Source organism: Peromyscus leucopus, chromosome 1 (genome assembly GCF_004664715.2).
Source record: "Peromyscus leucopus breed LL Stock chromosome 1, UCI_PerLeu_2.1, whole genome shotgun sequence".
In the NCBI taxonomy this organism is placed as follows: Eukaryota; Metazoa; Chordata; class Mammalia; order Rodentia; family Cricetidae; genus Peromyscus; species Peromyscus leucopus.
This window is the reverse complement of record NC_051063.1, coordinates 184,401,618-184,415,555: the sequence shown is the minus strand read 5'-3', so window position 1 is coordinate 184,415,555 and position 13,938 is coordinate 184,401,618. Positions and strand designations below refer to the sequence as shown.

Here is a 13,938-nt window from a genome sequence, read left to right as displayed (position 1 = left end):
GGGCTCTACGATCCGGAGTTCAGAAGGCTCAGTATGGAGGCACAGCACAGGAGTACCAGGGAGCATGCGTGAGCGGCCCTCTTCTCTGATGGGCTGGTCCTGTCCCAGGCGGTACACATTCATCGTCAGAAAACAGACCCTAAGGCCTGGAGCCTCTTCCAGGGACTGCTTGGTTTCCAAGGGACATGTCCTGTGGGGGTGTCTCTCGACTTCTAGATGGTGCCACTTAGGTGAGATGTAAACTGTCTCTGATCCGAAGGACTCAGAGGGTGTGAGGATCTGGGAACTTACAGGAGTGTGGGCAACTTAGCAGTAACTACACTGAGGAGAGTGTCTCCCTTCCCCACCAGTCATTAACTGCCTATGCTCAGGGAGTGGCGGGACCTTGTGAGTCATCACCCCACCTCTCACCCGCCCTACCAACTATTAACTGCATATAAATCCACAGAAAGGGGCAGGGACTCTTGACTCTCCCTCAAAGACCGATATCTAGTGAACCTATTAAAGATTAAAAAGAAATGATGTGTATGCGGGTTTGTGCGTGTGAGCAATGCTCATGGAGGATGATGTGTATATGTGTGTGGGTTTGTGCATGTCAGCGCAATGCTCATGGCGGCCACAAGAGAATACTGGATCCGCTGGAGCTTGGTTACAGGTAGTTATGAGCAGCCTGATGTGGGTGCCAGGAACTGGACTCTGATCCCTACAGTATGCATTTTTAACTGTTGAGCCGTCTCTTTATGTCCTAGGGGACATATTCTAAGTCCAAGAGGGAGAGAGTCCCACCTCCCTCAAACCCCGGATCAGCAAACAAGACAGTAGAGACGGACAGAATGAGGTTTATTGGAGTCCCAGAGACATTGGAGAGACCAGGGGGTGAGGTGGAGGCTCACGGGAGAGAAACCCCTAGCCAAGTCCCCCTTTCCTCTTGGGGTTGGAACACAGAGACAGTTGGTGGTGATGGAAAGACCAACAGGTACTACAGATGAGGGGAGGGAGACCCCAATGTCTACCACCTCCACCAGGTCACAGGATTGGGACAACCGTGGACAGAGGACTGCGCTCTACAGCCTAAGGGAACGTCTGCCCTATTACTCTAAGGAGAGTGGAGCCAGGCCACAGCCTGCACCAGCCCATTCCAAGTGCACGGGAATACGTGTATCTGGGTCAATCCAACCTACAGGGCAGCGGCTTTGGGCCAGTCTAAACTAGTGTTCAAGATGAGGGGAGATCAGTAGGGTCAGACCATTCTGCGGTAAGGGAGACCTAATCTGAGAGTAGTTAATGGAAGGTGGGGGGCATCTACCCTGGTCCTCTTTCAGCATAGGAAGTAAAATGGGGGAAAGGCAGATTCTGGTTATACTCATTTTCTGGGGCCACCAGTGGCTGACAGGTGGCATCTGGAGGGGATCCTGAGGATTCCAAGATATTGTCCCCGACATCCCCCAGATGAACGTCGTTGGGAATGATGGCTCTCGGGGAGTGGGTGGTAGGACCGTGGGGGTGCCCACACATTATCTGCTGGGAGGTGTTAGTGGAGACCCGTTTTTTATTCCTAGGTTCCCAGTCTCGGAGGCCAGTTGATCTGAGCCTGCCCCCATTCCAGGGGTCTCAAAGTCAAGAGTCTCTCTGTAGATTTCAGTCCCCAACAATTATGTCCTTGGACCCCTTTGCCGAAGGATGCTTCACTGTGGTCCTGTGTGGGTTCTGGGTGGCACCATTTTTCCAGGCAAGGGCCTCACCTTATGGTCTAGCTCTGGGCTTGGAGGGCCGGAGTGGCCTGGCTATTCAGTCCATGCCCCTGTGCAGCTTCAGGTGCCTGGAGAGATTGCTGAGCGTGATGAAGCCCTTGCCGCAGATGTGGCAGGGGAAGGGCCGCTCTGTGCCATGCAGCAGCCGGTGGCGCTTGAGGTAGCACTCGTGGCGGAAGAACTTGCCACACTCCAGGCACGGGAAGGGCTTCTCCCCTGTGTGCACCAGCACATGCCGTTCCAGGTCGCGAGGGGAACGGAACAGCTTCTCGCACTCCGAACAGCCAAAGATTTTCTTGCCACGGCTGGAGGAGCCGGGCCCCGGCCCTCCAGCCGCCTGCTCGCCCTCGCCATCAGGGGCCGCCTCCCCACTGCCCTCCCCGTGGCTGGCGCGCCGATGCTCCTCCAGGGCGGCCAGCGCGGCGTACAGCGCCCCGCAGTGGCCGCAGCCGTAGGTGGCTGGGCCCGAGTGCGCTTCGAGGTGGCTGGCCAAGGCCGGGGCAGACGCGAAGAAGGTCCCGCAGTCGCACTGGTACAGCGTGTCTTCCGAGGACGCCTCGGCTGCTGCGGCCGGAGCCCGGGCATTCTCCGCGCCCTCGCCCTCGCCCTCGCCCTCGGGGAGCAGTGCCTCCAGCTTAGGCATGCTTGCGCCAGTGGGGCTCAGGAGCAGCCCGGCGTCCCAGGTCGGCGGGGCATCCCCCACCTCCACTGCCTCGACATCTCCTGCCACCTCCTCCGGACCCCCACCCGAGGCCCAGACCTGCGCTGGGGGTGCACTGCTCCCCTGCAGGTCGTGCGTCAGCTTGTGGCGTTCCAGCAGCGCCGGCGCGTTGAAGTCGCGCTCGCAGCGCGGGCACTTGAAGGGCTTCACGTCGGTGTGCGCGGCCCAGTGGGCAGCCAGCTCCCGGCCGTGGTCGAAGCGCCGGGCACAGGCGCCGCATGCAAACGGGGGCAGCGAGGCCGCCGCGGCAGCTGCCGCCTCGGCCAGTCCCCAGCTGGTCGCTCCTGCTCCCTCCAGGCCCTCTCCTCCGCCGGCCCCTCCGCCTCCACACACCGAACAGGGACCCACGTTGCAACACACTGAGCAGGGGGAGTTCAGGGGAGGCAGGCCGGGGCTCGGCTGCAGCGGGGAGGGAAGCACGCCCCGGTGCTGCCGCTTGAGGTGGCGGCCCAGGCTGGAGCGGGAGGAGAAGCGCAGCTCGCAGACCAAACAGCAGTAGGGCTTCTCACCGGTGTGGACGACCTGGGAGCAAGAGCAGAGAGAGGGGCAGGGCTGAGCGTCCAGCCGGGCGGCAGGTTCCCAGCAGGGCTGAGCGTCCAGCCGGGCGGCAGGTTCCCAGGATGGGCTGGCTTTCACCCGCTGTCCTCCGTTAGGTCACCAGACAGGCTCAGCAGGCGTGGAGGCCACCGGGAAGGGACCCCACTTCCTTGTTAAGGAAAGCTTCAAAGTGCCCCTCATGAAAAGTTAAAATACCATGAAGAAGAAGCAGGAGGGCTTCACCGAGGTCGTTTACATGAAAGCTACCTCCTCCTAGCCAAAAGGATTGAATCTGGGTTAGCAACACGGTCCAGCGGGTAAAGATACTTGCATGGAAGCCTGGTGACCTGAGTTTGGTCCCTGGGATCCATGTGGTGGAAAGAGAGAGGACCAACTCCTGTAAGGTGAGATGTGGCACATCCTACCCTGTATAAAAATAACGGAGCGGGGCGCGTTGGTACAAGCCTTTCATTCCCGCACTTGAGAGGCAGGAGGCAGAGGCAGGCCAATCCTGTGAGTTGGAAGCCCGTCGGGGCAACATCATGAAACCCAGTCACAAAATAATCAATCAAACAACAAATAGTGAAATAAAAATATTTTAGAGAAAGAACAGAGATGCTAGAGAGATGGTTTAGCAGTTAAGAGCACTTGTTGCTCCTGCAAAGGACCTGGGTTCGATCCCCAGCACCCACATGGCAGCTCACAGCTGTCTGTAGCTCCAGTTCTAGGGGATCTGATGCTCTCTTCTGACCCACTGGAGTACCAGGAGTGAATGTAGCCCACAGACATACATGCCAGCAAAACACCCATATGCACAATAAATACATAAATCTAAAAAAAAGAATAGGATCTAAATTTCTAAATTCTACTTTGGGCCTGGGTGGAGACACTACATTCTAAATTCCCTCTACACTACGTACTACTGTCTTCTCCCTAAGAGTTCATCCAACTGGGCCTGTCAAATACCCGGCCAAGAAACAGCTAAGGAGATGGGAGGAATAATTATCTCCTTAATGAGGTAACATACTCACCCTCTTCAGAAGCCCTCCCTGGGCTGTGTGCTTTTCTTGGCTTTTTGAGACAGGATTTCTCTGGGTAACAGGCCTGGCTATCCTGGAACTTGCTCTGTAGACCAGGCTGGCCTTGAACTCAGAGATCTGCCTGCCTCTGCCTCCCGAGTGCTGGGATTAAACGCGTGTGCCACCACCGCCCAGCTCCTTTTCGACTTTCTGTCTCTTCTCTGGATACCAGCCCAGATCCTCAGCACGCCTGTCCTGACACTCTGGACTACTCCACTCTGTCTGAAGAGGCATCCCCACGTGGCTGCTTGCAGACCTTCAGTGATGAACCTGCTGCCTTCTCTCCTGGACTAACTAGGAAGGGATGTCTTTCTCGCCCCCCTTCTGCCTCTCCAGCCCCCAGCCACGCCCCAGAGCTGCCAAGATTTACAGCTGCCCTTTCCTATTTTTCTTTCAAATTCTAATAAATTCTAATAAAATGATTCTTAAGCTTCTAACTGCTTTTAAATTCTTTTGTCCAAGACAGTGGGAGCCTCAAAAGGGGACCCCAACTCCCCAGTTCCAGCCCAGCTGCAGGCCAGCTGGCATTCTCTCTGTGTGGACCTAGTCCCTTACACCGGCCACCTGTCACTGTTCCCTTCCAACCCGCTCATCTAGGAACTGATTCCCACAGAACATAGCTATGGCCAGGGCTCCAGGCATCCAAATCCCACCTCTCTCTTCTCTGTGAACACTCTGCTTTTTCCCTTTGCCAAATGGACCACTCCACAGTGCGCTGAACAGTGTCCCAACCAGGTGCTTCCCCAACAGCGTGTGTGTTAAGATGCTGGTTGTTTTCGTTTGTTGTCTATCTTGGAGAACACCTGAGCCAGGAAGCCGAGGCTGCTCCTGGGACTCCGGCTATTTCTCTCCCCGGCTGCCAGGGGCCTTGTGAGGTTTTAGGAAGTAGAAGGTAACTGAACGTGGGTCCCCATTGTGCAGCCTCCACCAGACCACCACCCCTGGTGGCACGGGCCTTGTGGTAATGACCCGCGTGGGTCACACACTGCAAAACCTCGCCTGTGCTCTCTGAGATGCTGTTTGTTTGTTTAAGATTTAATTATTTATTATGTGTACAGTGTTCTGTCTGCGTGTATCCCTGCAGGCCAGAAGAGGGCGCCAGATCTCACTACAGATGGTTGTGAGCTGCCATGTGGGTACTGGGAATTGAACTCAGGTCCTCTGGAAGAGCAGCCAGTGCTCTTAACCGCTGAGCCATCTCTCCAGCCCATGTGCTCTCTGAGTAAACCCAATTAAACTCCGACTTTCCAAACTGAACTTTGGTGCAACTACACTTTGGTCTTCCTCTGGTGTCCTGCCTGGAGTGAATGTGTTAGTCGTTTCTCCCCAGGAGAAGTTAAAGCAACACCCGTGAACTCTCCAAGGCCCTTCCCACCTCGGGGCCTTTGCACTTGCTGCCATTTCCTTCTGCAAATGCTTTTCCCACGGGGACTTCTCCCGCTTCAAGTCTCAATCAGACGTCACTGCGCCCTCTTGTCTACAGTGACCAGCGGCTCCCCGATTTACTCCTACACATTACTTTTGGCTTTGTTGTTTGTGACAGGGTCCCATATAGCCTGAGCTGGCTCCAAACTCTGTGCAGCCATCTCTTGAACTCCTGATCCTCCTGCCTCCACCTCCCATGCGCTGGGATTGTAAGAATGCATGACCGTACCCTGATTTTTTTTTTTTTAAATTTGCTTCCCAACTTCTCCCTTAGAGAACTCTTTTCTCAGAAACTGCTTTCTTAACCCGCTACCTGGCTCCTGATCGTTGGAAGGAACAGTAAGTTTCCTGAAGGGCCTGTTGAGTTCCCCTGAAGGCCCGTGTCCTGTGGGGGAAAGTCCTGTGGTCACTTTAGAATAAAGGAGTTGGGTGTGCATGGATAAACCTATTTTCAAGATGGTCAGGAAGAGAATGGTCAGCACAAGGCTGCAGGGGTGGAGAAACAATTATGTGGGGCAGACGTACTCGGCAGGCCTTCCCTGGAGCTCAGGCTTTGGTAGAAGGGAAGCTGGAGAAGGAGTTGCTCCCATCTCCTGCTGCCTTGCCCCAGTGGATCGGAGCCCCACCGTCTCGGCCCCGCCCCGGGCGGCTCCCAGGACTCACCTGGTGGTGCAGCAGGCCAGTGGAGTCTCGGAATCCCTTGGGGCAGGCGGAGCATCGGTAGGGCCGCTCGCCCGTGTGTGAGCGCAGGTGGTTAGCCAGGTTGAAGCTGTGCTTGAAGCCCTTGCCACAGCGAGGGCACGCGTGGGGCTTGAGCGCGGTGTGCCGAGCGAAGTGGCGTCTCAGGTCCGAGCGGTACCGGAAGCTCTTGCCACATTCGCTGCAGTGAAAGGGCACCCGGGGAGCCGTGGCCGACGGGGCTGGCCCTGGGGCAGCAAGAGGGGCAGGAACCCCAGGCAGCGCGGACTCGTCCATGGTGGCGGGTCCAGGGGTGGCTGGGGGCTTTCTCTGGAGTATAGAGGAGGCACAGAAGCAGGTCAGGGTCACCTCCGCACTGGCTGTTCTCTCCCGATGCTAAGACACACCTAACCACCAAGCCACCAGCACTGCGCTTTACATCCCTCCCGCTCTCTACAAAACCCCCTCCTCCTCCATCTTCCCGGCCACTTCCATTCCCTTCTTCCTCGCAAGGCTTTTTGAAGGCTCTCTCTCAATCCTCTCCAAGCCCTGCCCACTACAAGTTAAGGCCTTCCTACTCTTGCTCGGGTCTGGGCTGCCTCCTCCCGAGCCCCTCCCTCTGCTCCCTGAGCATTCAGTATTCCTCGACAGACTTCTCCTAACTCTTCTTCAAAGACAGGTCATTGATTTGGGGCTGCGCACGTTCACCTCATGCTTGTAGGGAGCGCACGCTGGTTCTGCTCTTCACCTATGAAATGGGTACACTAGCGCCCACCTCACACAGCGAGGGTTGCAGTTACGTAAAATTGCAGCAACACGGCCAATGTACTTAGGGAGGGCTGAGGCACTGCAAAGAATTAACCGAGCAGCTTGGATATGTAAGTTCCTCTCAGTTCCTTTATTCCCATGCACTTCCAAGCTAATTTGACTTTTCTAAGTTAGATCTTCACTGAGACCTGCCTCCAGATCCCACCCAACTTCTCCTCCAAAGAAGTCCCATTTTTTTTCCTATCATTTCCTTTCCCTATCATTTTCTCATGTTAAAGACCTGATAGTTCCACTAAAACTCCCCAAACTGCATACCTACAAGGTGTGTGTGTGTGTGGGGGGGGTTGCCATGGCGGCCTTTTCTCTAAGCCACACCTTAGTCAAACTCCACACCGCACTCTGAGCCTCTCTTGTCTCTCTGGACCCCACTTTTCCACTAACCATAACAAGTTCCTTCCATTTTGTTTTTTTTTTGTTTTGTTTTTTTGAGACAGGGTTTTTCTGTGTAGCTTTGCGCATTTCCCGGAACTCGCTTTGGAGACCAGGCTGGCCTCCAACTCACAGAGATCCGCCTGCCTCTGCCTCCCGAGTGCTGGGATTGAAGGCGTGCGCCACCACCACCACCGCCCGGCCAACAAGCTCCTTCCATATTTTCCAACCTAGGCCCCCTCACCCCTTGCTGAGGACCCGCGCCTCTTTCCCAGGCCCCACCCTCTGCCTAACCTCTCTCTCCCATTTCCTAACCAGTCTCCGCCCTTCCACGAAGACCCCGCCCCTCCCGCTGGAGGCCCCGCCCCAGCAGGCCCCGCCCCCATGCGGCCCCGCCCCAACCGCCGCAAGCCCCGCCTCCTCCTGCACCCCGCTACGCGCGGGGCTGCGGGGGGGGGGGGGGGCCGACCCTGCTCCATCTTTAGAGCCAGGCCCGGGGAACCGGCCCTTTGTACCCCTCTCCCGGCCCCGGGAGGCGAGGCGGGGGCGGGGGCGGGGCCCGGCGGCCCGGGGGCCAGGCGGGGCCGCCTTGCTCTTGGTGCGGGGGTCCCCGAGACCCGGCGGGACCCCGGGGGGGCCGGCGGAGTCGGCCGGCTCCCCTCTCTAATTACTTACACCTCCCTCTGGGCGCCGACATTTTTGGGCAGCGGGGTCAGCGTCACTTCCACCTGAGGGGCCCCTCGACTTCCGCCCCGGCTCCCGTTCTCTCCAGCCAGCGGCCCCCCCCCCGTCCCCGCAGCCGCCCCTTTCTCCTTCCCCCTTGGCTCCCCTTTCCCTTCCCCCACCCGGCCTTTCCACATTCCCTTCCTTTTCCCGGCCCAGGAGGTTAAGGAAGCCAGGCTGGCGCCATCTTGGTTGAGGGCAGCGGGAGGGGCGGGGCTTGGGCTGCCCCGGCGCCCTGCGCGCGGCTCCCCGAAGCCCGCGGTGGTTTTTACTTAAAAGTTGGCACCGATGGGCGCAGCTAGGGCTCCTTTCCCCCAAACTCGGGCGCCTGCCGGGGAGGTTGTCGAGCTGCACCCGGAAGGAGGAGAAAGCGACCCAAGTGGTCCCACTAATCCGGAGTTGGGAAACACCAAGCACCATTGTTCCTGCTTTTTTTAACTCCATGGGGCTTTCTTTGAAGCTCCGGGCGCCATGTTAATTAGGGGCACTTAGCGGCCATGTCCCGCGTCTCATCTACCCGGTACCTGTGTGTGATTGGGTCACCGGGTCGGAGTGCTTTGCGGGAGGGAAAGGCATTTGGAGGAGGCCGGGGGATGAGCTTGTGCGCTACCTTTCCGGGGGACAAACGGGGGCGCCCCGGGCTGCAGGCGCGCCGGGGCCTGGGGACCCAGAGCGAGCGTCCCCTTTGTTCCCGCGGGCGGGCGGCGGGGAGGGAGGGAGGGAGGGAGGGGCACCGGCGTCCGCGGCCAGGGGCGGGGCCCGGCCCGCGCTCGGCCGCCCCCGCCCCGCCGCCGCCGCCGCCGCCGCCGCCCAGGGGCAGGGCCCCCTCTCCCCGCCCTTCCCACGCCTTCGGCCCGTCGCCCCCCGGCGCGCGCGCGCGCGCACACACGCAAACGCGAGCCCGGGCAGCATGCAAATGAGGTACCCAGAGGCGGGGAGGGGGGGTGTCCCCGGGAGTCCCCCGGGGTGGGGTAGGGGGGGAAAGGCGCGGGGGGGAGGGGGTGGTCCCGGGTGCGCGCGCCCGCCCGAGCGCGCGCGCCCACCCTCCCCGGCACCTGTTCCCTGCCTGCACGCACGCGCGCGCGCGCCTGCCGACCCCGCGCCCCGCCGAGCGCTCCGGGCTCGCGCGCGAGTGTGCGCGTGTGCGCGCAGACCCCCCTCCTGGCAAGCCCCCCGGCCGCCAGTGTCCCGCGCCGCTTATTGGCCACCGCACCCTGAGGGCCCGCCCGCTTGCGGGCTGGGCCACTCGGGGCCGACAGGCAGACATGTCGTCGTCGTCGTCCCCCCCCCCCCCCCCGACCGTGGGTGGGAGAGGGTCGAGGGGGGGAGGGATCCCTCTCTCACTTCCTAGGTATGTTCGAGAAATTCAGCTGCTTTGCCCAGGCTACTGCATGGTGCAAAAACCACGTGATCCTGGAAAAAAAGTTGCTCCCCGTGTGGACCTCATGCGGTGTGCCTATTAGAAGGGGGTGCAAGGCGTGGGGTTGTGGCACAGGTCTAGTGTGAGTGAGGCCCCTGAGTCGGTGAACCGGCAGCACACACAAAGAAAACCTAGACACCAACCAAGCCACAAAACAGTCGAAAGAGGGGTCCCCTGGCTTACAGCCGCACCTGTAGCTCCCTTGTCCCCCAAGTGCAGTCTCTCCCCACAGTCCCGAGACCTTCTGGGCACTGAGAAGTGAGGGCCATATTGTTTTGGAGGCTTTCTGTATTTCAGGTAGTGTACTGAGGACATTTCTGAAACTTCCTTATTCCTGGCGATTCTCCCCACTACCTCGGTATATTGATTTTACAGAGAAGGAAACTGACTCAGAGGCAAAGACACTTGCAGTCACGTGCAGAATGGGATCCAAACCCAGGACTGGGAGACCGCGAGATGTCCCCCTACACACACACACACACACACACACACACACACACACACACACACACACACTAGTCTTCCTAGTCTTTCTCATTTCCCGGGCCACTGAGATCAGTTAGACTGGCAGAGAGAACTTAAGGAACTCACTTGGTTTTCCTGTGCCTTGGTTTCCCTGTTTGCAAAACAGAGAATGTGTTGCCTCAAAGGACTGGCGTGAAGCTTAGCTACCCATGCTGCTCTGCTGGCTTTTGTACATTACGTTCACAGCCTGTCTGGGTTAATAGGTTAACAACAACAAAATAAATAAGGAAGAAAAGCAAACAGACAAACCCCGAGTGCCATCTTGCAAAGGACATAAATGAGCCCAGAGAAGTAAGGACCTTGGCTAATGCCACACAGAGAGGAAGGGACAGATTCTGCATTTGATTTCTGGTTTATCTGACTCCAAAGCCCAGACTCTCAGCAACTTGGATATATGTCCTTCACATTTTCAATGGGTTTTGCGTAAGACCTGCCCCTTATCAGACCTTCCCATCTCTGCAGGGGTGAGGGCTTTTTGAGGCCTTTGTGGCCCACTCTGGACTGTTTCAAGGCCCACACTCTTAGCTGGATTTTTTTTTTTTCCTTTCTGGTTCGTTTTGACCTTAAAGGCTATAGTAGTTTACTGATATGAATGAAAAACCATAACCACAGCAACTTATGAAGAAAGCATTTAATTGGGGGCTTGCCTACATTTTCAGAGGGTGAGTCCATGATTATCTTGGTCAGGAGCATGGTGGCCAACAGGCTGATATGGTGCCAAACAGTAGCCAAGAGTTCACATCTGATCCATAAGTTTTCAGGTAGAGGGAGAACTGGCCTGGCGTAGGATTTTGAAATCTCAAATCTCAAAACACCTCCTCTAACAAGGCCACACCTACTCCATCAAGGCCACACTGTATTCCGACTTTACTTTGGGCTGCCAGCTCACAAATAACGACACAGAGACTTACTATTAATTAGGAAAGCTTGGCATAGGCTTTTTCCCAACTAGCTCTTTTTGGGGGGGGGCGGGGGGGGTTTCGAGACAGGGTTTCTCTGTGTAGCTTTGCGCCTTTCCTGGAACTCACTTGGTAGCCCAGGTTGGCCTCAAACTCACAGAGATCGCCTGGCTCTGCCTCCCGAGTGCTGGGATTAAAGGCGTGCGCCACACGCGCCCCAACTAGCTCTTATAACTTAAACTGTTTCTATTAATCTACATTCTGCTATGTGGCTCTGTTACCTCTCCTCTGTACTGCATTCCCAACTCTTTTTTTTGTTTTGTTTTGTTTTGTTTCTCTGTGTAGCTTTGCGCTGTGGAACTTGCTTTGTAGACCAGGCTGCCCTCGAACTCACAGAGATCCGCCTGCCTCTGCCTCCCGAGTGCTGGGATTAAAGGCGGGTGCCTCCTTCCCAACTTCTTTAGCATCTCACTGGGTCTCCTGCCCAGGCAGCTTCTAACCCTGAGTTCCTCTCTGCCTAGAAGTCCCGCCTTAACCTCTCCTGCCTAGCTATTGGCTGTTCAGCGTTCTATTAAGCCAATCACAATGACGCAAATTCATACTGTGTACAAATATCCTGCAACACCACACCTCCTAATCCTTCCCAAACAATTCCACTAACGGAACCAGATGTTCAAACACAGGCGCCTATGGGGTGGGGTGGGGAGTGTGGTCATTCTCATTCAAACTGCCGTGACAGAAAGCCTAGATTCAAAGGGTGGGTTAGGGGGTCGCAGGATACACTTCGGAGGAGGGCAGGAAGTAGGTCTCATCACCTTGTAGAGAATTGTCTTGCTGTATGGGTCTCAGAAGACTTAGAAGGGATAGATAGATGAATTATTGGGGCGCTTGGGGGCTTAGGCCCTCACCGCACTGACGCCACCCCCTCTCTTCTCTCAGCCGCCTCCGGCACCCAGACTCAAGCTCCCCACGCTCAATGGACAACCCCAGCTCAGACCCGCTGCCTTCAGCTTTGTCTGGGGAGGAAGAAAAACCTCTGGCCTTACTTCCTCCTGTTCCCCGGGGCCGCCGAGGCCGGCCACCAGGGGGAGCCGCCACCTCCCATCGGACTCTCAAGTCCTCCCTCCCTCGAAAGCGGGGCCGCCCCCCCAAATCGCTGCAGGAAGCCCCGTTGACAGCACCAGTGGACAGTGGAGGCAGCCACGATCTTCTGCTGATCATGATCAGGGCGTCCCTTACACAGTCCCCGAAGGATCAGCAGCAGATGGGCCCCAGGGCTCTGGCCCAAGCGGGCTCCACACTTCTGTCCCGTGTGCCTGAGAGCCTTCCCCTACCTCTCGACCTGGAACGCCACAGCATCTCCCACTCGGAGTTAAAGCCACACGTGTGCAAGGATTGCGGCAAGACCTTCAAACGGTCCAGCCACTTGCGGCGGCACTGCAACATCCATGCTGGCCACCGGCCCTTCCGCTGTGTGCTCTGCCTCGCCGCTTCCGCGAGGCGGGGGAGCTGGCCCATCACCACCGCATCCACTCCGGCGAGCGCCCCTACCAGTGCCCCTCCTGCAGGGTGCGCTTCACGAGGCCAACACTCTCCGGCGCCATTACAAACGCAAGCACCCAGAGCTCGTGGGCATGCCCGTGCGCCTGTTGCCCCGCAAACCCGAGACCCCAACCGCTGTGGGATGCCGACGAGGGTGTCCCTGTTCCAGAAAGGGTGCAGGAGGAGAGTCCTGAAGGCAAGGAGCCTGCTTGGCCCCCATCCTCCACCGCTTCTCCCCTGTCTGGGTTTACAGAGGGGAGTTCAGACGGGGCTGGGCAGGGGCAAGGAGGTCAAGACACCCTTGTTTCCGGTGGTACTCCCGTTACGGAAGGGGGTCAAAAGCAGGGACCTAAACCTCTGGGTCCTGATACCACCGAGCACCCTCCTTCGGACTGACAGGCCCTGGGAGGTATGGGCTGTGGAAATAAATCCCTGCCTACTGACTTCCGGTGTGTTCAGTCATGGTGCCTGTCCCTTTCAGGGTTCCTCGACTACCTTGCCTGACTGTGGTGTGTGTGGTTAGAGAGAAGCCCATGGCACACATCTCCTTAGCATGGTGCCAAAGAACCAATGGCGTGCCAGAAGCCTTGCCCGGTCTGGTCGCCAGCAGACAAGTGCTGTGAAGCATTTACCGGCCATGCAAACGTGACCCTGGCCCCTTCCCCCCAGCTGGATCCCCAGGCATTCTGCATAGGACACTTTCTGGCTCCGATTTCTTTTCCAGAGGACTTGCTGTTAGGAAGAGAAAACTAAGTTGAGGGCTTGAAGTATAACTCAACGGTAATGTACCTTGAATGCACAAGGCCCTGGGTTGAGTGATGACCAGCTCCAGGGAGTGGGGTGAGGGGGTGAGCAGAACTGACCATTTCGGTAGGATTTAGAGAGAAGAATGTGAGCTCGCAGGGGAGGGCGGGACTAAGATGAGGTGCAGTACTTGGGCAATACAAACTAGGTCGCATCTTAGGAAAGGAGGCTAAAAGCTGGGCTGAGGATCAAAGAACTTTAGGATTGACTGGCAGAATGGACGGCATTTAACTGAAGGGTGGGGCTAAAAGAAGTACTTTTTAGAGTGAAGCAGAGTTCAAGATTGCTGTTGTTAAAGATCTTCTAAGATAGGCTTACGAGAAGATAAGGACACCGCCAGCATTGGTAGGGGAATCTCAAAAACAGCTACGTGGAAGTACTTTCCAAAGTGGGGCATTAGGACTTAACCGTTAGGAGAAGATGCTTAGGGATGGACATGATTGCCATTCAGGCCATGGAGAGGGAAGAAAAGGTTACCAGAAAGGGAGAGGCTGGCTGAATAGAATTAGGCTTGGCTGTCCGTAATGGGGCTGAGTTAAGAGAGGCGTGCATCAAAAACGGTTCAACTCGGGTTTCTAAAATCCACCAAAGCTTTCTGTTCAGTCAGTCTGGGTTAAGGAGCATCATGCTGACTGAT

At 57.1% G+C, this 13,938-nt stretch overlaps 1 protein-coding gene and 1 pseudogene across 2 annotated transcripts; one reads left to right on the top strand and one right to left on the bottom strand.

Annotated features, from left to right (window-relative positions):
• Positions 1 to 821: 821 nt before the first annotated feature.
• Positions 822 to 8,820, bottom strand: LOC114684794 (flt3-interacting zinc finger protein 1). 2 transcript variants are annotated; one of them, XM_037202129.1, is made up of 3 exons: positions 8,636 to 8,820; positions 6,177 to 6,521; positions 822 to 2,994 (listed from the first exon to the last, which is right to left on the bottom strand). In XM_037202129.1, the coding sequence occupies exons 2-3, from the start codon at positions 6,486 to 6,488 to the stop codon at positions 1,789 to 1,791; spliced, it is 1,518 nt and encodes a 505-aa protein (XP_037058024.1). In that variant the 5' UTR covers positions 6,489 to 6,521; positions 8,636 to 8,820; the 3' UTR covers positions 822 to 1,788. The 2 variants fall into 2 exon arrangements, with proteins under 2 accessions (XP_037058024.1, XP_028715198.1); XM_028859365.2 differs by lacking the exon at positions 8,636 to 8,820 and adding an exon at positions 8,064 to 8,174.
• A 434-nt stretch (positions 8,821 to 9,254) lies between these two features.
• Positions 9,255 to 12,941, top strand: LOC114684799 (annotated as a pseudogene).
• The last annotated feature ends 997 nt before the right edge of the window (positions 12,942 to 13,938 follow it).

Excerpts from the sequence above, each read along its gene's own strand:
- LOC114684794 (XM_037202129.1), bottom strand. The coding sequence starts at position 6,488 with ATGGACGAGTCCGCGCTGCCTGGGGTTCCTGCCCCTCTTGCTGCCCCA. Across the intron at positions 2,995-6,176 it reads CTGGCCTGCTGCACCACCAG|GTCGTCCACACCGGTGAGAA; the intron begins GTGAGTCCTGGG and ends TCTTGCTCCCAG.